This window comes from Eubalaena glacialis, chromosome 10 (genome assembly GCF_028564815.1).
Source record: "Eubalaena glacialis isolate mEubGla1 chromosome 10, mEubGla1.1.hap2.+ XY, whole genome shotgun sequence".
NCBI classification, from domain to species: domain Eukaryota; kingdom Metazoa; phylum Chordata; class Mammalia; order Artiodactyla; family Balaenidae; genus Eubalaena; species Eubalaena glacialis.
The window spans coordinates 4,060,388-4,088,372 of NC_083725.1; the positions used below are offsets into that span (position 1 = coordinate 4,060,388).

Sequence of the window (27,985 nt, forward strand, 5' to 3'; positions counted from 1 at the left end):
AACACAGGCAGGTTTGTCTGCTTTCGACGTTTCAGTGTTAAGTTGCTGCCCCTATTACTTTGCCTGGGGCGCTCCTGAGCCCCCAGACTCGCTGCGGGGTGGGACCCAGCCTTCGCCCCTTCCTCTGTTATTTGCTGCAACACGATAAGAAATATATATTGGTCTTTGTCCCCTGGTTCCTGACACACAACTCCTAAAGCACTTGTAATTTCCTTAGTGATAGAGGTGCTAGGAGTATCTTTTTGTTTTGATATTTGGTCTTTGATGCTGGTTCCTGGTACAGAGCTCCTTTTCAATCCCTTGCAGTTTCCAGTGCGAGGCAACCTCCATACAAATCCCTACACTATGTGGTTGGGAAGCTTCTGGGTTAGTCAACACATCCACATGCTGAGGGTGACACACCCCAAATCCACAGGGACAGAAGCTCCTGCGTTGGGACCCTCCTGGACCTTGCCCTATGTACCTCCTCGTCTGACTCTTATCTGTGTCCTTGATCATGTCCCTTATGATAAACGAGTAAACACAAGCAAATGTTTCCCTGAGTTCTGTGAGCCATTCCAGCAAATTATCAAGCCTGAGAGGGAACTGTGGGAACCCTCAACTTTGTAGCCAAGTAGGTCAGAAGTGTGCGGACCCTGGGGACCCATTACTTGCGATGTGTCTGAAGTGCAGGCAGTCTTGTGGGACTGAGCTCTTAACCTGTGGAGGCTGATGCTAATTCCAGAAATGAATTAAACTATACGACACCCAGTTGGTGCCCGGAGAGTTGGAAAATTGGTTGGCGCGAGGAAAAAAAAAAAAACCACATGAATTTGGTATCAAAAGTGTTGTAGGCAGAGAAACAGTTTTTCCTTTACCCCCAAACCAACCCATGGGAACTTTTCCTCACAAAGCTTTTGCTGGCAATTGCCACAATGGAAAACAGAAGGGATACCAAAAATAACAACCCCAGAAATGTGACAAGGTTTTGGGTAATTTTACAGAGATCTTACAGTTGCTGACTGCCAGCTTAGACATCAACCCTAAGCCCCTCCAGATCCCGTCCAGGCCTCCAACTAGCTCGGAGAGTCATGCAGGCTCTTCTGGCTCCCCACTCCTTCCACGACGACTTTCTATCAAGTGCCAAAGCTTTGTCCCAGCCCCTCCTTTAGACCCCTCACTCATCTCTGAATCCCAAATTGAAACAAAATAATCATCCACCAAAGTGTAAACCGTAACTGTGCCTAGAAACCCAGACTGTAAATGTTGGAAACGCCCTAAGGGAACAGGAAATCTACCTTCCTCACTTTGCAGATTAGGAAATGGGATTCCAGAGACAATCTCAGATCTGAGACCAAGGCAAGCTTCTGGACTCTTAGTTGGATGTTCTTTAAAATGTGTCACGCCCCTGCCGTGCCCGTACATCTGCTAACGTGGTCCGACCAAAACAAAACAAGGAAGAAGGGAATATTCTCCAAACAGAATGAAACTTCCCTCTGAAAACTTGGGCTCTCTCCTGAGGCAGGTGCCCAGGAGCGTGCTGGGCCCCCTTACCTCGGTCCAGCCCCAGAGGCCGCCCCTCAGGCCACCTGCACACCCGCTCCTCTGGATCCCCTCCGCCACTCAGCAGGGTGTGCCCCTCCCCTGAGCCATCCCCTGGTCCCTCTCCCCACACCCCCAGACCCAAGTGCTCCTTCTCAGCCCCAGTCCGACCCCTCTTCACACTCACCACACCTGTCACCATCTGCGTCTTTGCCAGCCTGGGTGCTGCGCGAGACAGGGACCCACAGGCTGGCGGGTGGTGGGTGCTCAGTAGATCTGGGGAAGGTGTGTGTGGATGAGATGAAGTCACAGAGGCAGGACACGGGTCTTAAATACAACTTTATTGGGAGCAGGCCGTTGTCCCCGCAGCGGCCAGCTCCCACGTATACACAGTATACAGAGCCCAGCCAGTACCCAGGTCCTTCCATCCTTCTGCAGTACACACACGGAATGCAAAAGAACCAAACACAAGGGGGTCTCAGTAAACGACAGTGTCTAGTGCCTTCGGGAGCCAGTGCCCAGGCTGGGGGCACTCGGGTCCCTCCTCCCGTCCTCGGCTCCCCTGCCCCTGCTCCAGCATGGCGAGGCCCACGAGGTTGAGATCCTCCAATCAGTGCACACAACGGGCAGAGGAGGCACGGGCTCCTGAGCCCAGACCCTTACTGGTCCACACCCCTCGGAAGAGGTTGCTGCAGCCCCAGAATGTTCCTCTTCTTCCACAGACATGAGAGACCACCTTAACTTTTTCTCCATCACCAGAAACCTGTGCCTTGAGGCTTGTCTCTGCTCAGCCTTGGAGAGTATGGTTGGATTAGTGAAATGGTCCCAGACAAGACACACCTCCCAAGTTGTCTTGCTCGTACTTCTTTTAAAAAGGAAAAAAAAAGGTAAAAGGAAAACATCATGACAGAAAAGAGCGCTGAGACCCAGCTTACGTCAGGAACAAGGTTAGCTGTCCCTCCTGGAAACGATCCGTCAAGCCGCTCTCCTGGGGGCCAGGCGCCCCCAGTGACGGCAGCCCCCTTCCCACCCACCCGGTCCCCGCCCCTTCCGCACGCCCCCGCGCCACCCTCTCCTCAACGAGGAGGGCTGCACCAAGCACAGGGTGCGGTGCTGTCGTCAGCTAGCGGGGGTCCACCTCTGCCCTGCAGCCCCAGTGTTCGCTCGGGCAGGGAGGGGGGTTCCTCCTCGCTCCCTTCTTCAAGGGTGGCTGCAGCCCAGCCTCCGAGATCCTCCTGCCCTTCGCCCCCTGCGGGAACTTGTTCAGGGCTCAGCCAGGGTCAGACTGGGATTAGAACACCATCCCAGGCTCACCTGGCTGGTCGGCTGGTTTGTGGATTCTATCAGGGGAAACCCAGTAAAAGGGCTGACTGCCTTTCCCAGGGAAGGCAGTGCTGTGCTGTCACCTCACCGAGGTCCAGGACTCACTACCTGCTCTCAGAGGCAGAATCTCCTGTCTTCGTGCTGGGGCAGCTGCACCCTCAAGAAATACCCTGCGTGGCCAAAGAATCCCTAACTCCAAAACATCGTCCCCCTTGGAGCTGTAGGAAACATCCGGTTTCCGCTCCGCTACCGTGTCTCCGAGATAGACAAGTCTCCGGTAGTTCCTACTGGTGGCTGCCAAGGGCCCCTGGGTCAGCTAAGTGATTCCTGGTGTCTCCTGAAACCTGTCCCCATGGCACCTGAAGAGAGAGACCCTGTCATCGCATTTGGAGGCCCGGGGGGTGGCCGGGCTGTGGGGAGCAGGAAGCATGCACCCAAGCTCATCTCTGTGTCTGGGCAGCTCAGTCTACAGGGGATGAGAGCCGGGGCTGCTGGAAGCACCAGGGTCCCCACTGCCCCAGGGAGGGACAAGGGTGGGTTCCCAGAGAGCAGAGCCTGAGGTAGCAAACAGTGAACCCCGTTATCCAACTGCAGAAACTACAGCCTGCGATGCAACGTGACAGACCCCAGGCAAGACCGCATGTAGCTGTCTGGATGATGCCCACTTGTTTGTTCAGCACCTGGCCCTTCTGGGCATGTCCCACATCCCCCTCGTGGGATCAGGACTGTGGCAATGCTGGGTTAAGGTAACAACCTTATTTATATCTGGCTCCCTGGAGGAAGAAGCCTTCAGAACTGGGGCCCCCTCCTCCCCATCCTAGGGCGACATTCCTGCAAAGCTCAGACCCAGCCCCAGTGACAGCAGAACCCTCTAGATCTCTCCTCAAACTCCCTGCTTCGGGCACAGAATCCATCACCCCAGCATCTTTTTTTTTGATGGTCGGATCCCTCTTGAAGAAGACAACAGTCTCCTTACTGACCGCCTACCTCCACCTGCAAAGCCTCAGAGGACACCTATGCAGAAGCCCTCCCACTAGTCTGAAGACTGGACGACACAGGGAGAGGAGGTGACCCTTTAAGGGACGGCCGAGGGTGGAAGGAAGATGAGGAACTTGGGACTGTCCCCCACACACCTCATCCCAAATGGAGCGGCCCAGGCTCCAGTTATACCTGCCCCCTGCCCCTCAGCTCTGCCCACCCCCAGCCAGTTTTCACTGTTCAGTCCACATCAGTCAGAAAAGAAAGTGGCTGAAAGCACCATAAAAACCTGCCTTGTTCAGAGACGGCTCAGAGCCCTGGGGCCCCCTGAAGTTGCCAAGCTGCCGGGCCTTGGCTCTTCCAGCAGCCTGCGGCCTCCCTGACGGGGGCCAAGGTCCCTGAAGTTCTGCGGGGAGGGGCCCATCCTCCAGGTCCCTGGGAGACTGGGCCCGGTGCCTCCTGCCCAGCTCCAAGCACCTCTCAGCCTCACCCCGAGGCTGGCCCCGGAGGAGCCGGGCGTGAGGTAGACTGTGCCTTAGTGACTTAGCTTCCCCGCCCAGGTCCTTGTCCCTGGATGTGGGTGACCTCGTGGCTTGGGCCCCGGCCACTGCCCTCTGCCCGTGGCCGCCCCGGAGGCAGCAGCGCGAGGGGCTGGAGAGTGAGGAGGCGGAGCGCTCCGCTCAGCACGGCCTCAGGACGCAGAAGTCCAGCTCCTGGGGCTTCCGGCGCAGGTTGCACCGGTCCCGGGCCAGCAGCCGCCCTCCGTGGCCCACGCACTTGAGCGGACGCCTCTTGAAGCCCCGGCCGCAGCTCTTGGAGCAGGGGGACCAGGCGCCCAGCTCCCAGGCCGGGCAGGGCTCCCCACAGGCGCGCGCGTCCGCCGGCCTGTGGGCGGCGTCGCAGGCGGATGCCCCGCGCTGCCCGGGGGGCCCGCGACAGTCCACGGGCCGCCGCTGCAGGCCGCCCCCGCAGCTGGCCGAGCACGGCCCCCAGCTGCCCGCCACCCAGCGCGCGGGGGGCCGGGCGTCCGGCTGCTCCACCTGATTGGAGAGGCTGAGGACGCTGTTGTGGAGCACAGAGGGGGCCCGGGGGCCCGTGGGCGGCAGGGCCCGGTCCTCCCGGGGCTCCTTGGGAAGGTAGAAGGAGTAGCGGACCCGGGGCGGCGTCATCTTCCCCACGGAGAGCACCTCCACGGTCAGGGGCTCCAGGATGGGCCGCGAGGCCTGCAGGCTCTCCACTGCGGTGCCCGTGCCGCTGTAGCGCAGCAGGCTGCCCTTCACCACCAGGTCCCGCTCCACGGCCGACACCACGAAGTGCCCGTTGAGCAGGTACTTGCCTTGGCTGTTCTTCAGGGCCAGGTAGTTGTCGTCTCCGATCAGCCCTTTGTAGCCGCGCTGGCGGATGTCGATGCTGGAGGCGCCCGCCGGGATGGCGACCACGAAATTGTAGCCGTGCCTGCGGCGGCAGAAGAGTAAGCATTAGACCGATGCCTGCAGGAGGACCTCGCTGCCCTCCGACGCCGAGACGGGTTCCCCTTCCCACACCCCGGGCAGGTCACGCAGGTGGCAGAGTACAGGGCCTGGCCCAGTCCATGGGTCACACAAACGGAGAGGTGGGGAGGCTGTCCGGCACATCGGCCAGCACCCCCACCCCGGATACGCTGGCTGCACCTGTCGCCTCCAGAGGGAGCGGAGAGGAAGGGCGAGGAGGACAGGAGGGGCCAGGGCTGGGGCTGATGCAGGGAGGTACACACCCTGGAGGCAGGGACCTACACCAAGCCTTGGCTCGGGCGCCAGCTCCCTGGTGGCTTCAAGCAATCAGCCTCTCTGGGCTCCAGGGGCCTCATCTACACAATGAGCAGGTTAAAAGAGATGATGCCTCAGCTCCTTCCCACTCCACTAGTCTATGAAAGGGACACCTGCCATTTAGCCTGTGAAGAGAGTCCGGGGATCTACCTTTAATTCCCAGCCCGGTCTCCCCTGCGGGCCCCTGAGGGACAGCCTGCAACACCACCCGCCTGCAGCACCCGAGTGCCCAGAGGGGTTGCACCCCGGGCTCGGCAGAGGGCACTGTGGCCAGGGGGCGGGCGAGGCTCCTGGACAGCCATCGAGGCCTTACTGCCACCGGCACCTGGACCCCCAAGTCCTCAGAGCCAAGCACACCCCTCAACGGAGACAGCAGGGACTCTGCTTGCCCCTGCTTCTTCCAGAGCTTGGGTCAGGACTTTGCAAGGAGCACATCCCCCTGAAAATAAAGGGAACGTGCTGGACCTCTGAAAGGCAGGAGCCCAGGCTCAGCAGAGACATTTCTTCAGCTGATCTGGGCACCCATCTCCCAGGAGCAGGCTCCCTCAGTCCCAGCCGTTCACTCCGCCGTCTCCCTGCAGTTTAGTGCCATTCTCGGCTTAATCTTGTCCCCAAGGCCAGGGCCTCAGGCTCAGAAAAGGGGGAGGCTGTCACATCTGTCCCCAGGTATGTTTTGTTATCATCATCGTGAACATTTAGTGAGCATTTATTATGCAGCAGGTACTATGCTAAACATGTTACTTGAATTAACTCCCTAATCCTCACAATAGCAGGACATGAAATATATTAGCATCGTCCTCACTTTACAAGCGGGGAAATCTAGAATTCGAGAGATTGTGTCACTTGCCCAGCGTCATCCAGAAAATGGGGAACTGGGACTTGAACACAGGTCAGCCTCACTCTAGAATTCTAGACAGACCCTAACAACTCTGCCAAATGCCTGAATATCATCTCCAGCTAAGTGGCATCCTAGTCAAGCCTTCATCTTTGTTGGATGAATGAATGAATGAACATCATACTTGTAGCCGAGCACGAGTGGCCTCTGCAGCAAGGGTACTGGCCAGGATTTGACATTTACTCCATCTAACCCAAGCTTCCGACGCCTGGGGGCAATTGCACGGGAATTGCCCTCCTTCCCTCCCCCCACCCCCCGGGGCCCAGAACTCACATGGGCTTGGTGAAGAGTCCTGACACCTTCTTACAGCTCTTATTGTCTCCCCCGCACACCCCACATTTGTCGAACTTCTTCTTGGAGCCCAGGTTCCCGTCGCAGCCAGCCTTGATGCACTTGCCTTGGACGCAGACCGAGGTGGAGTCAGGGGTACACAGGGTGCCGTCCACCACCTGCAGTGGCCCAGGAAGGGGAGAAGAGGAGCGGGGGCAACTCTGCCTGATGCTCCCCCAGACCTTGCCCCTGCCCTGGTCCCCTGCCCAGGCTCACCCACCTTCGGTGCCAGCACATAGAAGTAACCGGTGCCGTTGGCTCGGCAGATGAGCTTGCACTTGTCCCGTGGGGAGACGCCCGAGTACTTGGGCACCCAGGCCACGGCCAGGGTGAGCCGGTTGGTGCTGTGGTTGTAGCCGTTGAAGGCCTGGCACTGCTCCTCCCGGAAGCTCTTGCCAGAGGCTGGGGAGGGGGAAGCACATGCAGGAAGCTAAAGGGAGGGGCAAAGGAGAGACGCCCCTCAGGGGCGCTCAGCCTCCCCCGGCTCTAAACAGCTTGTCCTCACCCGCCGCCGAGTGGTCCTCATCACTGAAGCCACCCCACCTCAAAGGCCCAAGGCAGGCGGGGACCAAAGGATGCAGGATACAGATGGTAACGCATCCCGCAGGCAATGTGCCACCTCTCCCAGTGGTCTGGCCTTAAATTCCCTCTAACCAGAATCCTAAATAGAACCCCCCAGCAGTCTATTGAAACTGCTTTCAGAACGTTCTTAAATACATAAAATACATAGATAGATGACAAAGAATACCAATTATATTTATATACAACTATCAATATATTTTGAAACGTATTTGTGATTTATGTGCTTCCTTGTTAACCTATTAAATAACAAGATCCAATAATGAGTCTAAAACCCACTGTAATCGTGAGGTAGTGATGAGCACAAAGGCCATTTGAAGGAAAATCTGCAACAACTGAAAATATGCAACATATGAAAATGCCCGTGATTTCTAGTGGCAGAGCCACAGGTACTGTGACTAGCATTGTAGTTTGTTGCCTAATTAAGAGAAATACTAAATTTGGGGTGGAAGGGTTAGTACAAACTACTAAATTTCTAACTGAAGGAAATACTAAATTTTAGATTAAAAGGTTAGTAAATATAGAGATGTCATTTTCCTCCCACCCAAATTCATGAGGCTTGGATAAAGAATTCCTGCTTGGACTTCCCTGGTGGCTCAGTGGTTAAGAATCCGCCTGCCAATTCAGGGGACATGGGTTCGAGCCCTGGTCCGGGAAGATCCCACATGCCGCGGAGCAGCTAAGCCCGTGCACCACAACTACTGAGCCTGCGCTCTAGAGCCCGCGAGCCACAACTGCTGAGCCTGCATGCCACAACTACTGAAGCCTGCGGGCCTAGAGTCTGCAACAAGAGAAGCCACTGCAGTGAGAAGCCCACACACCGGAACAAACAGCAGCCCCCACTCGATGCAACTAGAGAAAGCCCGTGCACAGCAACGAAGACCCAACGCAGCCAGAAAGAAAAAAAGAGGGAGGGAGGGAGGAAGGAAGGAAAGAAAGAATTCCTGCTTGTATACAAGTAAGAATGGTGTCTGAGTTTGAAACTGGGCTGTACCTATTCCAATCTCATTAAAAATAGCAAGAAACTGAGAATGTGGAAAAGATGTAATTTACTTTTATCCCAGCAAATTACAGACAGCTGATCGTGGTCTATAGGAAAGTCAAACAAGGGATATGTAACAGTTCCTTTTTTTTCTAAACCATATTACTTCCATTCTGCTATTGTTATTGCAAAGGATTATTCTCAGAAAACAAATTAAAAGCTAACCTATTAAAAAAAAAAAAAAAAGAACTTCTGCTTATGAAGATGGGCTTGTCTGTGCTTAGCTAAGAGGGTTTTAGTGTCCTGACCCCTTGGGCCATCTAGACTCCCAGCCTCAGCATCAGAGGAAAACAGCCCTGGCAAAGGTGGCGAGGCCAAGAAATGATCCCAAGGATTCTGCACATCTGCACGTCCGGACTGTGCCCTGGGAGTGAGAATCTCGACTGCAGGAGCTCTGTGGCCTCCGGCCCACCTCCCAGCCCGGCCGCGGCCGCCCCGCTCACCTGAGCTGGGGCAGGACTCCAGGCTGCAGGAGCGGTATTTCACTCTCACTCCCTCGCAGTACTTGCCGCCGTTGGCGGGGGCGGGGCTGCTGCACTGCCTCCGCGCCAGCTGCACGCCCCCGCCGCACGTGCGCGAGCAGGGCCCGTAGGGCTCCCACTTGGCCCAGGAGCCGTCCACCTGTGAGGAAGGGTCTGTTATGTCCCTGCGGGGTCGGGGCACCACACCCACACGCTGAGCCTGCCCAGGAGCCCCTCGGGGACAGCCTCCACCGTGCCACCCCACCGGAACGAAACCCACTTTGTGCCACGAGGGAGAAAATGAGCAGCAAATGATCCTGTGCCTGGGATGCACACGACACTTCAGCCCGTTGATTAGCAAGTGCCCACTGCTCCCAGTTACACACGAGGCCGCGCGCAGGACAGGGCTCCTGGCTGCGGAGTCAGGCAGGCAAGTTCCACCCGGGCCTCTGCCCTCGCCACATGGGTGATCTTGAGCAAGCAGAGAAACTTCCTTAAGTTTCAGGTGCTTCGTGTGCAAAAATGGGGCCAGCACATCGACCTCGGGTGTGAGGTCAGATGGAAGATTTAAATGATGCAGCGTGTGTGAAATTTCCTCGCTCCGCGCTTACCACCGCGAGGGAGCTCAGGGTTTCTCTTTCTGTGTCGTTAGTGTCCTTACAAAAGTCTCTGAGTCTAAAGGGTGGCCAGTAAACCGTGTCGCCATAGATATCTGAATATTTTTATTTGTAAGGTTTCCATAATTCAGACTTTTCACCAAGCCAGACTGGTCTTCACCTCAATCCGGGGTTAAATTTGAGAAAGTTTCACTACCAGCAGATGTGATGTTTGTGCTAAGAGGAGATAAAGATAGGAGACTATTGAGCAATCCTGAAACTCTGTTTGGCTTTGGGGTGAATTATGCAGTGTTGTTTTACTTTTCAAGAGGGTGGAGAAGGGAGAGAAAATTTATAGTCTTCATTATGTTTTTCTTAGCCAGTTCTCAGCCCTGAATACACACGAGTTGGGCAACAGGGCCCAGGTGTACGAGGCTGGTGGAGAGGCTGTCACAGGTCACCGAAAGCCACGAACCTGCACGGAGCCAGTCAGGAACCGGCTGCAGGTAAGACAGATACCTTAACTTAGGTAGATGCTCAGAGTTTCATCCTGAGGAAGGACACTTTCCCTGAACCCTGCTTTCTCCTCAAACCATAGCCCACCTCATTCATGCCTTCCCTTCCCCAGAGTCAGCCACACCTGCTCTTTCTACCTGCTCCCTCCTCCGTGCCTTGCAGTACGGGCTCTGTCCCCATCGCACCACGGGAGCTGCTCTCTCAAAGGTCAGCAGTGACCCCTCTCGAAGGTCAGCAGTGTCCCCTCTCAAAGGTCAGCAGTGACCCCCCCCTAAAGAATGAAAGAGTCCGTGCCCAGACCCGTGGTCTCCAATCTTCAATATTTAACTTTGCTCCTGTGGCTTCTGAGACGATGCTATGGTTTTTTTTACCTGGCATCACTTCTTCCTACCCATTCCTACGGGAAACACTCCTGCCATGTGCCATTCAGTCACTCATTTGCCAAACATTTGTTGAATTCCTACCACAAGCCTGGCACCATGTGCAGCAAACCCCTGCCTTTGAAGCAACTGCATCCCAGCGGGGAAGACAGACCATAAAAATAAGCCTGTGCACATAGTGTCAGATGGGGTTAAAGCAGGTGTTGGGAGCGGGAGATGGGGAGGGCCCTGGCGAGGTGGGCTGCCCTGTGTTACAGGGGGGCATGGAGGCCTCACCGCTGAGGCGACATTCGTACAGAGGCCTGAAGGAAGTATGGGAGTGAAGCATGTCGATATTAGGGAAAGAGCGATCCAGCGCAAAGACCCCGAGGAGGGAGCGGGAAGGGCAGGGGCTGAAGACAGAGACGGGGCTCACTGTGTCTGAGCGAGGAGTGAAATCCCTGAAAGGTCCGCGCAGAGAAGTGGCAGGACCTGGCTTGCATTTCAAAAGATCCCTCTGGCTGCTCTGGAGGGAACCGTCTGTTAGGAGTAAGGTCAGAAGCAGGGGGACCGGTTAGGGAGCAGGGGTGATAATCCACGGGGCAGGGGGCGGTGGCGGGGAGGGGGTGACAGCAGAGGAGATGGTGAGAAATGGTTAGGCTCTGCATCGACTTCGAAGACAGTCCACAGGGATTGCTGGACACGAGTCTGTGGCAAAGAGGCGTTGGCCTGAGCACCTGGAAGACACCAGAGCAGGTTCGGGGTGGTGACGAGGAGCTGCCTTTTACAGATGTCGTATTTAGGACGGTCATCAGTTATCCAGATGGGGAGATAGAGATCCAGGGAGACAGGCAGTGTCCAGGAGAGAGGTCTGAGCAGCAAACTTGGGAGTCTTCAACATGTAAATATAAATGGTGTCTACAGCCAGCGATCTAGATGAACCACCTCAGAGGGTGGCGTGGATCTTGACGGGGGCGAGGACCGAGCTCTGCAGCACCCACCCCAATGCTGGGAAACAGGAGTGTGGGGAAGGGGCAGCCGTGGGGGAGGAGGGAAACCGAGGCAGGTGAGGCTGTGTCCTCAGGGCAGAGAGCCATGGCCGGGTCAAATGCTGCTCGCAGGTCAGGCAAGAATCACCGACCAGCAACGTGCAGGTCGTTGGTGACCTTAAGAAGAGTTATTTCAGAGAAACAGGAGGACTGAAAGCCTGTTGGGAATGAGCTCCAGAGAAAAGTGGCAAGACAGGCATCGGTGAGAGCCGGTTCATACAACTCTTTCAAGGAACTCTGCTGTAAAAGGGAGTCAAGGAGAGAGACTGTGATACACGAGAACAGGAGGGATCGTGAGAAGTGTAGTTTGAGGTGGAAGAAACTACAGCGTGCATCCTAATAGGAACGATCCGACCCAACAGGGGACAATCCGATGCTGCAGGAGAGAGAGCGGAGATTGACAGGGTGCTTTCCTTGAAGAGACGGGAGAGGAGAGCATCGGAGCGCAAAGCACAAAGCCTGGCCTCAGGTGAGCGTGTGGGCAGCTCGTCCGCTGTGCAGGAGGAAAGGCAGCGCCATGGGCGCAGAGGCAGGTCCGGCGGTGGATGCGGTGCTGGGAGCTGGTGGCAGTTCACGTCTGATAACTTAAATGCTTCGTTTTTCTTAGGGAAAGAGGAAGAAAGGTCACTGGCAAAAGTGAAAAATGAGGAAGAAAGAGCTGGTCATGGAAGAGAGAAGTGAAGGTGTGAAGTAACAGCTTAGGTGGTTGGGAGAGTGAGAACTCAGGAAATAAAACGTGACGTGACCCCTGAGCATCAGGACAGGCCCACCGCAGTGTCCAGGTCATTGATCTAAGCTGAGGCCAGCGAGCAGGGCTGCGTGTGCTTCTCCGGCCGTGTTCACCTACGCTGGCACCACTGAGAAGGTGAGGGGGTCAGATGCCACCAGCGTGGTGGCTTAGCCCAGTGGGTACGATGAATGGGGACGGGGGCAGAGGAGTGTACGTGAAGCAGTGCTTCCAACAAGGGACCACCGTCTCTCAGCTCAATAAGAGGCTGGTGAGGGCCTGAGAAGCCTGAGGGACGACGGAAAGATGTCGGATCAAGGGACTGTAGGCCAGATGGGATTGAAGAATTGCTGGAGTCCCAAAACTGGAGGGAGTGAGCTGGGAAAATAGGGCTTCAGTGGACAGAGTGGGACCCCTGAAATGAGATCTCTGGGGTGATTAACAGGACAAGCTTTGTGCTTTGACCTCGGCTGATGAAGGCAGTGTCCTCCCTAAAGGGCCAGGGTGGAGGAGGGGCAGTTCGCTCAGAAAGAAGTTTGAGGATAGAGTGGATTTGGCTCCTGATGGATTGAGAGGCCCAGAGAGCTTCTCCCATCACATTTCCTGTATCCAGTATCCCCCTGACCAATCTCTTTATCCTCCGACTCATCTTCCCAAGAGAAGGAACTGGCAGTGACTGGCCTGTCCTCAGGACCTTCCAGCCTCAATGCATCAGGCTGGTAGTCAAGGCAACTAGGGGCTAGTAGCAAACCACCCTCCCAAAGATGCCTCCAATGGAGTACTCATCCACGCAAGCCTCCAGCTTAGCCCACCTCCCAGACTCTGCTCCAGCTCTGCCTGTTGAGACCCTACTCATCCCTCGAGGCTCTCTTCAAATCCACCTCCTCATCAAGGCTTTTTCAGGCCCTTCTAATCATCGTTAATCTCTCATCCCTGTTCTCCATGACACGTTCTCACACTGTCTCAACACACAGCACACACCCCTCTGCGTCTTGGATTACAGTTACATTTCTAGCTTCCCCACTAGACTGTGAGCCCTCTCTGACATGACCCACGTTTCATTCGTTTTTCTGACCACCACAGTACTTTACCCAGATCCCTGAATAGACTGGGTTGTTGCCTAATGAATGAATGAAGCTTTAATTAAACGTATATTCCCAGAACACAGAAGATTCTACATAATTCTGTACCATGCCATCTCAGCGCAATGGATAAAGTGCTTGGTGAATGCTTTTTTATTATTGATCCATGGCCTCTGAGTACATAAAACCCCAAGGCAAGCCCTCCCGTGGCCAAGGCAGGGGCAGGAGAGGGCTGGACAATCCCCGTCAGTATCAAGGGAGAAGATGGGCCTCTTTCTCATTCCTTTTGGTGGAAAAGCGCAAATCCCTTTGCTATCCCAACCCAAGATCTGGAGAAAATAAAGTTTTTATTATATTCAGAGAATATTTGGATTCTGAATTTGTTCCGGTTTGGTTGCTATTCCTATTTATCGGGAAAAAATAACTTTTGTTCATTTATGTTTCAACTTCAAAAACGACCAGTCACAACAGAAACTGAAGCTTGGTTCCGGATGTAACAAATAGGGTTCTGAGCCCGGCTCATCTTGAGCCCACGGCTCCCCGGCCATGAAACACCCGCTGAGGGCAGAAAGGAAGGAGCAGGCCGTGAGCCAGTCCGAGCTCCAGGTGTTGGGCTCCAGGTGTTGGGCTCCAGAGCTCCTCCCAGGGTGCAGCTCAGGGCCGGGCCCGCTGCCCCTGGGAAAGCACCCCACCTGCCTACGGCCTCGCCAGTTTCTCTGACCAGCCTCATCTTTTCTCTCCGGTTTTGGAGTCAAGAGGGGCCAGGACCGCAGCCAGGGCAATCGAGGCACAGAGCAGCAGTGAGATACAGTTCCGGCCACACAGCAGCGTGTGCCAGGGCTGGTCCCCAGGACAGGGCCCCGGAGCCCCCCCCCCGCCCCCCAGCCCACTCACCCCGTGCTTGCTGAGGCTGCGTCTCTCCACACAGGCCCCCTTGAGGCAGAAGCTGCCGTCCCCGCAGCTGGTGCCGTCGGCCCAGGGGAAGTGGCGGGTCTGGCACAGCGTCTGGCCCTTGGCCTTGCCCGTGCACCACAGCTTGCTGCAGCGCTGCATGTAGGGGCAGGGCTTGGAGCCCAGGCCGAAGGCCAGCTCGCACTGCTGGCTCAGGGGGTAGCTGGCACCCGGCAGGTCCTCGGGCAGGGACACGGGCTTGCTGGGCTCGTCCAGAAGGCAGTCGCCTGCAGGGGGCCGAGGGCGCTCATCAGGGGTGAGCCAGAAAGGTGGCCGTGGCCAGCGCAGGGTCTCGACGGGAGCAGGGATGAAGGCAGGGGAATGGAATGGGCCCCGTCAGACGCCATGGGCCACGGGGCACAGACAGGACGGGCCGAGCCCGCCTCCCCGGGGCCCCGCTTACCGTGCCCGCTGTCCAGGAAGTCGGTGACGATGGCAGCGCTGCAGGCCGACCAGGGGTTGGCACGGTCGATCTGGATGAGCGTCGGGGACATCATGTGGTTGCCCCGGAGCTTCCCGGACACGTCCTCGCACACCTTCACGTTGTCGTGGGGCATGTTGAACACGTGGCCTGCGGGGGAGGCGAGAGGCCTCAGAGGGCGGCACGCGGGCGAGCGTGGAGCAGCCCGAGGGGCAGGTGGGGGGCGGGAGCTAGAGGACCTGGGTCTACGGCTTTCAGGCGGGTCGCTTCTGCCTAACGGTAGATTGCTTTGCAAGTGTCCTCAAGATCATGTTCCTGGGGACTTCCCTGGCAGCGCAGTGGATAAGACTCCACACTCCCAATGCAGGGGGCGCAGGTTCAATCCCTGGTCAGGGAACTAAGATCCCACGTGCGTGCCGCACCTAAGGAGCCTGCATGCTACAACTAAGGAGCCCACGAGCCACGACTAAGGAAGCCATCTGCCACAACGAAGGCCCGGCACAACCAAATAAATAAATAAATTTTTTTTTTAAAAATGATGTTGGGGTTTTATTGCTGTTATATTAAAAAAACAGAGAGAGAGAGAGCATGGTCTCACAGGTCCTGCCCTGCCCATCGGCTGTGGGCTCAGTGAGGACAGCAGGCTATGGAACCTACTCTCCCCTTGGCCCCTAGCTGATGAGACATTCTGACCGCTGACCGACACAGTATCACCGGCCACCTGGGCTGGGGCGATCGGGAAAGTGAGACATCACCAAGGCCGACTCTGACCCTAAGGAAGGAGCCCAAGGGAGCAAAGATAGACGTCTACCCCTGCCCAGAACACCCGGTGCAAACCCAGAAGGGCACTCTCCTCCCTCCCCCAAGAGCCCCCCGCCTCACCCAGCTCGTGGGCAGTGGTGAAGGCCGAGGGAAGCCCGTCGTCCTCGATCACGGAACAGCTTCTCTTGGGGTCGCACATGGTGCCCACGTCGGCCATGCCCAGCGTGTCACAGGTGGTGGCCCCGCACAGGTCCTGCCCAGGTTGGGGAGAAGCAGAAGCCGTCCAGAAGTTAGAGGCGTAACAGAAGGACCAGATGGGAAGGAGGGGCACTCGCCCCACTCCGGGCCCCAGCAGGCCCAGCACTTCCCAGCCAGGCCCTTTGCCTAGGGGGCTGCAGGGCTGTCATTCATGGAATGCACACAGGGAAAAAGCCTCAGGAGGGAAGCTCGGCGGCTCGCTGAGAAGATGCGACCCAAATCCTACCCGGGGAGGCCCTGGGAGGAAATAAGGAGGTGCAGGATTACACTGAAAGGACCGTTGCTTTCTATAGACACAGCTTTCCAGCCCCGAAAACGGCGACACCCCAGCCGGGTGAGGTTCCGGTCGTGGCTCGCTGGGCAGGAGGGGGTGGAAGGCTGGCACCACTCCAGCCAGGGTCGGCTCTGGGAGCCTCGATCCTTGATGAGGGACTGCCTTTGGACCACCATGAATTAAGCTCAGATTCTCAGCCAAAGGGTCACTGGCCAAGGGCCCGCCCTGCCCAAGGCCCGGCTTCCGCGGGCTGGGAGTAGGCACAGCGAGGCAGAGACAAGCCCAGATACAGACCCAGCTCCACTGGCCACAGAGGCTTGGGGGACCACGGGCTGCACAGCCGCTCCGAAGAAGATACATTACATGAGTCATGACCTAAGCAGGAAGGTCCCTCTTTCTGCACTGAAACAGCCTGCAGCGGGGCCAGAGCCTCTGGCAGCCCGGACGGAATACACTTCACGGATGTGGAAGGGTCTCCTGGGGGCACATCTCGCAGGACTCAGGAGCATTATGGGCCAGCAACGCATCCAGGTGCCTTCGGAGCCCGGAGTTGGAAGTAGGAAGAGACACCTGTACACATTCTGCTCCTCCTGAGAAGACACTTTGAACGGGTGACACTGGTACTCTCTACATCACATCCCTGCCTTTAACGTGGAGGGCATTTGACAGTTTACACGAAGTTGACGTGCAGCATCTCGTGTAATCCCCACCACAGGCTGAGGAGGCAGAGGTAGTATTACACCCATTTGTCGACGGTGGAGACCGCGACTCATGATCACAGCTGATCACGGTGGTGACTGAGTAAATGCTGACACCGGGTGACACACATAGTGCTAGTTAATCCTCCAGCATCCACTAGAGTAATGACTGCCACCGTCACCCTCCACAGGCACCTCTTCAGAGTCCCCTGAAGCTCAGAGAAGCTCAAGTCCCACTCAGGGTCTGAGGGCTGGACACTCACCCTCTGTCCGCTTCATCGCAGCTGTTTACCCAGCATCTCCTGAGTCCACGCACTGCGGGTGTTTCCCCCGGGAGCCCAGGGGCTCACACAACAGGCACGGAGAGCTGTCCTCAGCTGTGTGTCTCCCTAGGGGGCTATGTGTGCCTGGGTGTGTGTGTGCTGACGTGGGGAAAAGATGGGCAGCCAGGGCGTGTAAGGGGAGCCAGGGCACACAGGAGGAAACGTGGTCACAGCACAGAAAGCCAGGAGAATGTAATCCCAAGCGCTCAGAAGTTTACCGCCTGAGCAGTCAGACTCGGCTTCTCACGGTCAGGTGACAGTCACACCTCCGCAGGAGTTCACGGGGATTCTGGCCAGAGAGCTTAAAGGGCGATCAGACTGAACCCGAGGGCACCCGAGTCTCTGGTGGGTAAAAAGCTGTCCCACACTTGCTCACAGCTCCTCTGTCCCTTCTGGGAGCCCCCGGGGTGACCTCGAATTCCGGCCTCTTCCAAGTCCCCTTCCCTCTCCAAAGGCTCACTCCCCAGAAAGTTCTCCCTCCACCAGAGTTCTGAAACCCAGAAAACACCTGCTGTCAGGACGCATGGGGGCTGGCACGGGGGAGGCTCACCTGGCCAGTGGTTGAGGGAGCGTGGCCACCAAGGAGCAGGCTGGGTCGGTGGAGCAGAGGACAGAAGGGAGGCAGGGAGGCTCATGCAGGGGCAGAGGGAGGGGGGCACGAGAGCACAGCAGCCCACAAAGGCGGTCGCCCTGAAAGTTCTAGCCTGGCGGTCACAGCCTGTAGGGAGAGCCTGCAGGACGAGCGTGTCACACTGTCCCCGGGCCACCATGTGCACCCAGCACTGGCCTTGTGTAAGAGAGGGCACAGCAACAAGCACCAAGAAGCCCAGAGTCTGGTCCTGGCCCATCACGCTGCAGGTGTGTCCCTTCGGGCAAGTCACTCCTGTCCCCTCGTTCTCCTCCTCTGCGGAAGGGCCAGCTCCCAACTAAAACCCAGACGGTCCCAGCACCTGAAGCCTCTGCTCCTTCCCAACCCCAGGGTGCTCAGCCCCACCCCCCGGCCTCTGGGTTATAAAAGGAACACCCAGAACGGTCTGCTTGTAGAATGGAAAGAACCCTAAAGCTGATCTGGTCTGCTGACCCATGCTATGTAGTTGGTAAAACTGAGTCACAGAAACGTGAAGTCACCCACGTGGAGATTCAGAGGCCCATCCCCTGCCCTGCTCAGCGGAAAAGGCTAGAGCAGAGTGAGAGCTCAGGCTGGAGTCCGGCGGCCGCGGGGCAGCCTGCCTCTGTGGTCAGGAGGTCCTTAAAGCCAAAAGCCGCCTTCCTCTCGGGGAGTGTGGATTCTCTCTGAAGCAGACATGCAGCTGCAGGCCCTTCCTGGCCAGGAGCAACCTGTTCTTTCCATCAAGAAATCCCAGTTTCCCTGGATCAAACAAGAGGAACAAGGCAAGAGCCGGCAAACTTCCTGCGGGTCGGATGCAGCTGAGAGCAGCTGTCCCGCAGTACCCAGCCCATCGCTGTGGGAAGACCAGCTGCGTGGGGTCAGAGGTGCTGCCTGGCCCTCTGCCTGGCCCTTTGCCCCGAGTCAGGACTCAGATGGAGCCTCGCTGGGCCTCCACGCTTTGAACTCCCACAGGTGGCTATGCAGGGTCCCATGGTGCCTCGTTTGTGGCCCTGTGTGTCTCCACCCTTCTGGAACGAACTCAGATGCACTCAAGCTGCCTTAACCTCTTCAGCTCAGGCACTTGTCTCCAGAAACTGAAACGGTTCTGGTTCCTTCCACCTGGAGGGCGTAGGCACCGCCCAGCCCAGCCCCTCACTGTTTCTGGTGATTTGCCATCTCTTCTTGTAGCTGCAACTGCCTTCCCAAATGACCCAAGAATCATCTTGGCCAAGAACTTAATCCTCCTGGATTATTCTTTTCTAATTGTCTCTTTTTATAAAAATTATGTAGGACTAGAGCCGCATTTTGGAAACAAATCAATAAATAAGGATAACACCTCGCAGCGGCCTATCCCATGTTTACCAAGATTGTGCGCTACACACGCACCACACCTCCCCGGCAGCTGCCTTCCTTACGGCCTTCCTTCCACCTCCTCTCACTTCCCCCGCCATCTGCTGAGATGCTCGTGTGTTCAACGGTAGGAAGAGAGGGAGACCCACAAAAATCAAGCACATTCATTTTTTTAATGTGGCAGAAGATACGTGTTCTGATGGAGCCAACTTCCTGCTCACACCGAACTCCTCCGCGTGCGAGCCAGCACTCACGCTCACGGCCGCGCCGCAGCTTCCACGAATTCTACTCACAGCACTTCAGAGCCGCCCTCTCATTCTACAGGTGAGGAAACTGAGGCTCCGTGAGCTAAGATCACTCCCCCGAGGCCATGCCGCTACGACGTAAAGAATGGGGTCCGCATCCATGCCTTTTGACACCAGGCCAGCAGTGGCCTTTGGTCTGGATGGCACCACACGAGTTAGGGTATCCTAATCACTGGTGAAACCACCCTGCACTTGTATTAACACTGCCCCACAGCTTGTTACCCAGCTGAATCTCTCAGGCGTCACTGGATTTCTTCATCCAACTCAGAATCCACTTCTGTTTGTAATCTCCAAGGATGGGAGGGCGTGGCTTTGCTAGAAGAAAAAAAATCTAGCAGTTCAGTGCCTGGGCAGTGTGACTCAGGACGCCTGGAAGAAGAGGTTAGCTCACGCAGGCAGCTTCTATCAGCAGATTCTGTTCCACTGGGATATAAACACCTCAAGATATACAAAGTGGTATCCCAGCAAGAGATGGACGAAACCAAACAAGAATTACATCATTGAGGAAGCAGAGCAACCTCACTGCAGGAAGACCAAACAACTTTCTCCAGAAGCCGTCACTTCAAGGAAGGGTGCGTACCACGTCCAACAGTAGCTGGCCTTCATGCACAGACGCTATTCTGAGCGCTTACAGAATCCTCACAGCAGCTTTATGAAGGAGATGCCATTACCAGGCCCCGTTCTACAGATGAGACCCGGAGAAGATGCGTGACCAGCCCAGGGTCAAACAGCAAGCCCAGGTTAGACTAGGAGGGAGGGGCCGAGGGAGGGCTGAACCCAGGCAGTGCATCAGCAGAGCTGGGCCCTCCCCACCCTTGCATGCTACTTCCGGGGCACGTGCTCCCAAAGAACGAAGGGGCTGGGGGCTCTCAAGAGGGCAAGGTCGTCCATTCCGGACCCCCTGCCCCCAGAGCGCAGGCTGGTCACGGGTGGGGAGGGACCGGAGAGGCCCGGGGGGAGGGGAAGGCAGGATTAAAGGCCACAAGTGCTCTGGGAACGGGGTCTGCGCCAGACTCCCAGCCCCACACCTGCACAGACACACTGACCCCAGCCCTGCCGTGCACCGTCTGCCGGCTCCTCCTGGGCAAAGCCTGATGGTAAAGAGCCAAGATGAAATGCCAAAGAACCCGAGGCTCCCTCTCCCAACCCTGCAGCCTCAAAAGTTGGATGAACAGTCCCCAGGAAGGGAAGTGAAACTACCTGAGCACTCAGAGCTCTGTGGTCCTTTCACTGCATCAGCACCTCCCTCCTGCGAACACACTGAACAATGGTGACACGCATGGGCCCATCGGAGGGGCTACAAAGATGTAGAGAGGTCCTGCCCGGAAGATCAGCGGGACTGGCAACTGTGGAGCCCAGAGTTTCCACACAAATAGGAAGTGGTGGGCATACCTGCAGGCGGATGGGGCAGAATGCTTTGAAGCAGGGCCGTCTGAAACCTAAGCTCTGGCCAGGGACCCATCGGTGGTGACGGGACAACAGCAAACATACTGAGTGAGACTAAGGCAGCGATGGTATCAGCTGGGCACCAGTTCTGGAACACTCGGTAGCTCGTCCCCTCAACAGCCCTGCCAGTCAGGTACCCTCGTCATCTTCATTATCCTTGTTTCACAGATGAGGGGAGAGTAGTTCAAACAGCTGATTCGCTCACTGTTGTTGCTAAAAGTGCAAGTGCCAGGATCCCAACTCAGCTCTGCCCGACTCCACGCCTGTGTTCTTTCCATTGCGACCCAGGCAAGGTGTCACAGCAAGGTGAGCGTGAGGGCCCCATGTGATTCCAACAGCTACAGAGACGTTGAAAGGCAGGGGAAGGGCAGGACCTACTGAGGAACCGACCTCGCTGGCCCTCCTGACTAACCAGCGTTTAAAAAAAGAAAGAAAAGATTCCAGGGCACGTTCCTCCCTCCAAACTTCCTCCCCACCCTCCCCCATCACTCCTGGCTTGCTTATTTGCTGTAAGTAAGAAACGAGGCAGAAGAACTATCACCCTACAGGCCAGGGAGAATCATCTCTCCTCCTCCTCCCTCCCAGAAGGAGTGGGGTTGAGTTTCCACTCAGTGATAAAGATTTACAAACTATGAAATGCCAAATCTACAGCTGTCTCTCTCTCTCTGCTAACATCTTCCTCCAAGACCTGACTTCAAAAAAGCTTCTCACAAAAGACAAAAACTCTAATTCGAAAAGATACATGCGCCCCAATGTTATAGCAACACTATTTACAATAGCCAAGACCTGGAAGCAACCTAAATGTCTATCGACAGATGAATGGATAAAGAAGATGTGGTATATTTATACAATGGTATATTACTCAGCCATAAAAAAGAATGAAATCATACCATTTGCAGCAACATGAATGGATCTAGAGATTATCATACTAAGTGAAGTAAGCCAGACAGAGAAAGACACATATCATATGATATCACTTATATGTGGAATGTAACAGAATGATACAAATGAACTTATTTATAAAAACAGAAATAGACCTCACAGACATAGAAAACAAACTTACAGTTACCAAAGGGGGAAGGGGTTGGGGGAGGGATAAATTAGGAGTTTGGAATTAACATATATACACTTACATATGTTTTTTATATATATATAAACATATAACACATACGTACATATATATAATAAACAACAAGGTCCTACTACATAGCATAGGGAACGATACTCAATATTTTGTAATAACCTATAAAGGAAAATAATCTGAACAAGAATATATATATATATATATATATATGAATCACTTTGCTGTACATCTGAAACTAATACAACATGGTAAAGCAAAAAAAATTAAAAGATCCTGGCGACTTCCCTGGTGGCGCAGTGGTTAAGATTCCATGCTCCCAATGCAGGGGGCCCAGGTTTGATCCCTGGTCAGGGAACTAGATCCCACATGTATGCTGCAATGAAGAGTTCACATGCTGCAACTAAGGAGGCTGCCTGCCACAACTAAGACCTAATGCCACCAAATACGTAAATATTTTTTTAAAAAATTAAAAGATCCTGACAAAATTATGATTCTTTGTATTGTGTTGGGAGATGTGTGTAAAATCCATGTTATTATTTTATCATTAGCATTTCTTTTGTCGGAACACTAAATTTCACTGCCATGCTGCAACTAGTTGATTATGGAAAGAACTGGCCTCTGTTTCAAATGAGGGTCCAGAATGCTGATCCTTTCTGCACAGTGTAGAATACATATACATCCCCACAAAACCCAAGGCCAGAACGGGAAGACAAGCGCCAGCCTTGGGACGTGAGAGGAGGAAAGGTGAGAGCATGAGTGAGGAGAGGAAGAGAAGAGAACGATGACAGAGAGCCTGCCTCGATGACCCCACAAGAGGAAGAAGACAGCGCGGAAGAAATCAGGGAGAGAAGGGGACGAGGCAGCAGCAAGCACGGTACTCAGCGCGACAGGAAAAACAAGTAATGAAGGAATAAGCAGGCAAAAAAACCCCACAAACTATGAATCCTAAAAAACAGCAAGTCCCATGGAGGAAATGTCACAAATAGCCAACCAGAAGGTGGCCTGAAGGAAGGGCCTCCTGCAAGGTAGAAAACAAGCTTCCTGTCCCATCACCACCACCTCCTTCCTTCTTGCCTTTCCTTCGGTCCAGCATCTGTCTGTCCCTTGTCCTCAGCTTCCAGACTCCAGTGTTAAAGAGAATGACCCCCCTCTGGGCTTCCAGAAGACAGGGTCCGAGCCTTCGCCAGGGCACTTACACCGCATTGTAACGGGTTGTTTCCTTGTCAGGGGTCCCTGACACACAGTGAATTCCTGGAGACCAGAGGCCACATCTTAGGAGTATCTGTAGCTCCACAGCCCAGGATAGTACCAGAAATAATAGATGCTCAATAAGTGTTACGAGAATGTATGGATAAATGAATGGAAGCCAGCGGACCACAAAGTTGCCCAAACAGCAGAGACGCTAGACCTAAAGAGAGAGAAGACCCGGAGAAGTGCGGTCCCACTGGACCACTGCCCAGCACAGCAGAAGCCATAGAAACTCCTCCTCTCAGAAATAAATGTCCACACAGAACGGCTGGCTCTCATTCTCCACAGATCCTGGTTCCAGCCCTATGTGACCTCACCCTGCTGTTATGAGCTGGAGGCTGATCACTTTGCAGAGTCCAACGTGCACTCTTCCTACGGGAATGGACTTATTCCGAATCTTTAAGGAAACTCCTCCAATTGTCAAAATCCTTGCTGTAGGAGCCATTGTTTCCCCTTTGTGGACAGTAAAGGATCCTCCCTGGGTCTCATCTTCCCAGTGTTTTGATTTCAATACCTCACATCCCTCCATCCTCCTGCCAAGGGGACAGCAGGCTCCCCACAGCCTGGCCCGGGCTTGTTTCCACCGCTGCAGCTCTGAGACGTCGGAGGGGAACTCCACGCCTGCCAGGCCTGCCCTCCTCCTGCTCTCTGCTGGGCACCCCGGCACCGGGAGCTCCCTGGAGCTGCTCTCACCTCTTCCTCACAGGAGGAGGTACCATCCGGCCAAGCCCCTTCCTAACTGCTTCCTCCCCGTGAGAAACACAACCGGAGTGCAATCAGAAAGAGGCAATAGCCATTTTTCCAATTTCTCTGGGGCAACCAAGAAATAGGTGACTCTAAAGGGACTCCCCTGGAGGTCCAGTGGTTAAGACTCCACACTCACAATGCAGGCGGCCCGGGTTCGATCCCTGGTCAGGGAACTAGATCCTGCATGCCACAACTAAGAGTCCACATGCCACAAGTAAAGATCCCGGACACAGCCACGAAGATTCCACGTGCTGCAACTAAGACCCGGCGCAGCCAAATAAATAAATAAATGTTAAAAACAACAACAACAACAACACAAAAAACGGTGTCCGTCAGTTCAAGGTCGTTTAGAGACAAAAGGTAATTTACAAAATAAGCACCTTTCTAAAAAACGTCTTATCCAAACAAATTATATATATTCTTTTCAAATTTTAGTTTGAAAAAGCATTGATTACACCACTATTCCAATAAATAGGGTTTAAGCAGAGAAGCTCACACATCTGATTTAAAGGATTACTCCCCGCCCTTACAAAGTAAGACAAAAGTCCCTCTTGCGTTGGAGCAGAGAGGAGACTCCAGGTTCCTGGAGACCACGTCGGCCTCCGTCTAGAAAGAGCAGCTGCGCGCTGGTGTTCTCATCTCATACTGTACCTTCCCCGGGGAGCTCAGGAATGAGCCGTTCCTAAGGCTCTGAGAATGCAGCAGGCCCTGAAGTCTGTACTGGCAGGGAGGTGGAGGAGAGATGTTTGCTCTGAAGCATGAAGCACATACCGGCATAATGGGCCTGCCGACACAGCCTCCCCACTCTCTGGCTTTGCCCTCTCCACGCCTAAGGGAAAGACAGCTTCTAAGAGTCACACCATGCACATCCCTGCTTCCGACCCAAGTGGTCATACATCTTGTACCCATTATGCATGGTCAACATAGCCCCCTAGGGGAGGTCTGGCACACACCGCTGACAAACAGAAGCTGTCACGCTGTTTGATTGCTTCTTCTTCAAAAGGCGGATCCTTCTGACGGCATGGCCCATATCCCCAGCAGGAGTGCTCTTCCCAGGGCTGGTTCCAAAAGTCAGCCTCACCACCAGGCAGTAGAGACGGAGGTCTGTTACTTTAGACCAGTGAATGGCCTCCACAGGGGCATCCCAGGTAGCAGATGGGGCAACAGCTGCTTTGCCCATTAAGAGATCCTGTTCTTGGCCTTTGCTTTTTCCCCAGCCATCCGACTGCCGAGTTGGGCTGCGTGCAGAGGCTGAAGCCTCCTCCTTTGCGGCTTCCCCGTGACTCAGGCAGTGCTTGTAGGGGCTGGGCAGTGACGGCTCCACAGACCTCAGTTGGAAGAATGAGCGCAAGGAAACGGCCTCGGGCCAAAGTCCTCCCTAGAGGAACCAGGTGGTGGGAGGAGAAGGCTGGGAAAGGAGGAAGCTTAGCTCCAGGAAGGGCCCAGCTGTGCCAAATGGGTTAGTGTGGACGTCTTCAGCTCCTGTTCCAGCCCCATGCGCGCCAGTCCCTCTGGATACAGTGGAGAGTCAGGGCCCCACAGGTACCCAAGGATTCCTTGCCACCCCCAGAAGCCCGTGGTTATGATGTCAACAAAACAAGAGCCTGGCACAGATTCAAACCACAGCCCCCCAAATCAGAGGAAGCAGCAGGTCACATGGATGCTCGCCTTCCTCCCAGTCTCCTGTATCTGAGAAATTTCAAGAATCCAAAAACACAGCACCCAGTCACTGCAACAACTATGAATCTAAATTTTCAACAGATCCATAGCAAAAGGCAGAGCTGCTTTTCTGATCTGCTTTTTTGATCTGTCTTTCTAATCCTAAGACTTAGTATCTTTCCAACCCTGCAGCTGGGATCTCCAGATGCTCTGCCCTGAGCTCACTCCACTTCCGCACTGCCAGGGCCAGAAGCTGGAGCCCTGTATTCAAGCACCGTCATAGGAAGTGTCAGTGAGTCTGGGTCATGAGCAGCCCTGCCTGCTCCGCCCAGAGCCTACATCAGGGCACAGGGTCACACTCCACCAACAGGGACACGGGAAAAGTGAAAGAGATGTCCTCAACTCAGCTCTAAGTGAAGCTCCACTTGAAACTCCAAGCCTCGAACCGTTTGCCTGCCCTGAATGGACCAGAAGCTCCTCAAAGAGGAGACAGGCCCAGCACAGACGGGTGTAGGAGAAGCAGCAAGGAAGACGGAAATGCTGCCTGTACTTGAGTCTGTCCTTTCACTGCACCCCACGAAAAATCCCAACCGAGCCCCTCTATCCCAATCCAGCTTTCCCAGGCCCAGGACAGATAGAGGATAACGACATGTTATCCACGAGAAAAGCAGCAGGCGCTCAACTTCCAGTTCCACAAGCAGAAAAAAAGAAGCCTGGGAAGGATATGTCCGAAAGGACTTAGACGCCCCCTTACAGTAGGGGCGGACCTCGCCAACACCATCCTCAGAGCGCCTCCTGTCTGCCTTGGAGACAAACTGCGGCTCCGGGGCGGCAACTTCCTGGGTTCCGGCCCCTCGGCGCCGGATCCAGGAGGCGCTCATTGGCCGCGCCGGGCCTACACCTTCCGAAGGAGCAGGCGTTCCTCTGACCGCCCACGTGCATCCGGATGCACTAGAGCCGGAGCTCCACCGAGCCCAGGAGCCGGCTCTCCCCGGAAGATCCCGAGTGGCAGTCGGAAGAGATCAACGAGATTTCAACTCGGGGGTGGGGGATGGAGGTGATTGCGCGCCACAGAGGGCATTTGGAGAGCTAAGGGCAGTGACCTCCCCCCCAAAAATGGGGGCTATCTGGGTCCAAAGAGGTGACAAATCAACTCACCTGCCGGGTGAAGAGGATGGCGGTGTCCCAGTACTCAGGGTGCTTGTCACTCACTTTGTTCAACTTCTTCTGCCACGCGCAGAAGTTGCGCAGCGTCAAGGCCGCGTTGCCCGTGACCTTGGGCCCCGTGTCGCGGTCTCCGAGAAGCAGCACCTTGACCACGACGATGTTGATGGGGTTGAGGATACTGGGATGGCGGTAGAGCCGCGCCGCCGTGGCCAGCAGCGTCAGCAGATAATGCTCCAAGTCCGCGCCGTGGAACTTGACCATCGACTCGTCCGCCACCACCAGCGTCTCCACGTACCGCGGGATAGACACGAAGCGCTTGGCGCGCCCGGACCTGCGCCGGCTGCGACCCTCCCCTAAGCCGATCCGCGGAGGCTTGTAAGGGTCCAGGGCCCGCAGGATGGAGGGGTTCCAGCTTGAGGCCACCCCGCAGCGAGACGTGGGACCTGAGGGAGGCCCGCCGGGGGTGCCCCGGCGCTGCAGGAGGTGTGCGCGCTGGCCGTTGCGCTGCGCCGCCGGCGCCCTGGCGTTGGGCAGCGGGCTAATGACGTACTCGGCGCCTCGGTAGCCAAAGGCTCCGCGTAGCCCCCCGCACAGGCTCAGGGCGGCGAACGAGTCTGGCTCGGCATTCACATCCCCAGAGTAGAAGCAACGTCGCAAGTCCGGAGAGCTCCCGATGAGTCCCTGGAGGGGGACGCCCAGATGCTCAGTGGCGAAGGCGGGCGCCAGGAACTGAGCATCCGGCGTCAGGTGTAGGTAAAAGTCCTCCTGAAATGCTGTGATCTGAAAAATGAGTCCCTGATCCCCGGAGTCCTGGGGACCCCGCCAGTAGTAGTGGCGGCCGTTGATGTCCGGGTCCAGTCGGATGGGGACCACCACCTCTCGCTCTGGCTCTGAGCCGCCAGCGGGTGCCCCGGCGAGAGCCAGCGTTAAGATGCCCAGCAGAAGCATGGCGCCGGGCGGCGCACAGCAGCGCTCTGGGAAGGGCTCGGCCGGCTCCCCGGCCGCCGGCACCGTCTCCTCGCAGCCCCTGCACCAGAACCACCGACGCCTGGGACCGCCCGCAGCTCCCAGAAAGGAGAGCCCCGGGGAGGGAGACTGCTCGCCAGCAGCGAGCGTGCACCGGGCAGTTCGCGCCTCGTACCTGTGCCTTTCCAAGCAAAGCGCGCCCTGGGAGCTGAAGTACAATCGCTGTCAAGTGCAAGGACGAAGATTTGCAGCCGAGAACTAGAGGGAGGTGTCGGCCGCTCCTCCGAACCGCAGCCGCTCCGCTCGCAGCGCCGCAAACCAGGCGCTGGGCGAGCCTATTAAAGGCCCCCTCCTCTTTGGACTGCCCAGTCAGCGCCCTCCCTCCCTCCCCTCCCTCCCCTCCCTCCCCTCCCAGCCTCCCAAAGCTTGCAGCCTCCTGGGGCCACCGAAGAA

At 55.8% G+C, this 27,985-nt stretch overlaps 1 protein-coding gene across 2 annotated transcripts; it reads right to left on the reverse strand.

Moving 5' to 3' along the window:
- Positions 1 to 1,842: 1,842 nt before the first annotated feature.
- ADAMTS15 (ADAM metallopeptidase with thrombospondin type 1 motif 15) lies at positions 1,843 to 27,853 on the reverse strand. 2 transcript variants are annotated; one of them, XM_061203002.1, is made up of 9 exons: positions 26,558 to 27,853; positions 15,518 to 15,650; positions 14,618 to 14,785; positions 14,158 to 14,441; positions 8,917 to 9,094; positions 7,073 to 7,254; positions 6,796 to 6,971; positions 5,159 to 5,277; positions 1,843 to 2,386 (listed from the first exon to the last, which is right to left on the reverse strand). In XM_061203002.1, exons 1-9 carry the CDS (start codon positions 27,512 to 27,514, stop codon positions 2,274 to 2,276), a joined length of 2,310 nt encoding a protein of 769 aa, XP_061058985.1. In that variant the 5' UTR covers positions 27,515 to 27,853; the 3' UTR covers positions 1,843 to 2,273. The 2 variants fall into 2 exon arrangements, with proteins under 2 accessions (XP_061058985.1, XP_061058984.1); XM_061203001.1 differs by lacking the exon at positions 1,843 to 2,386 and having other exon boundaries at positions 2,569 to 5,277.
- Between the last annotated feature and the right edge of the window lie 132 nt (positions 27,854 to 27,985).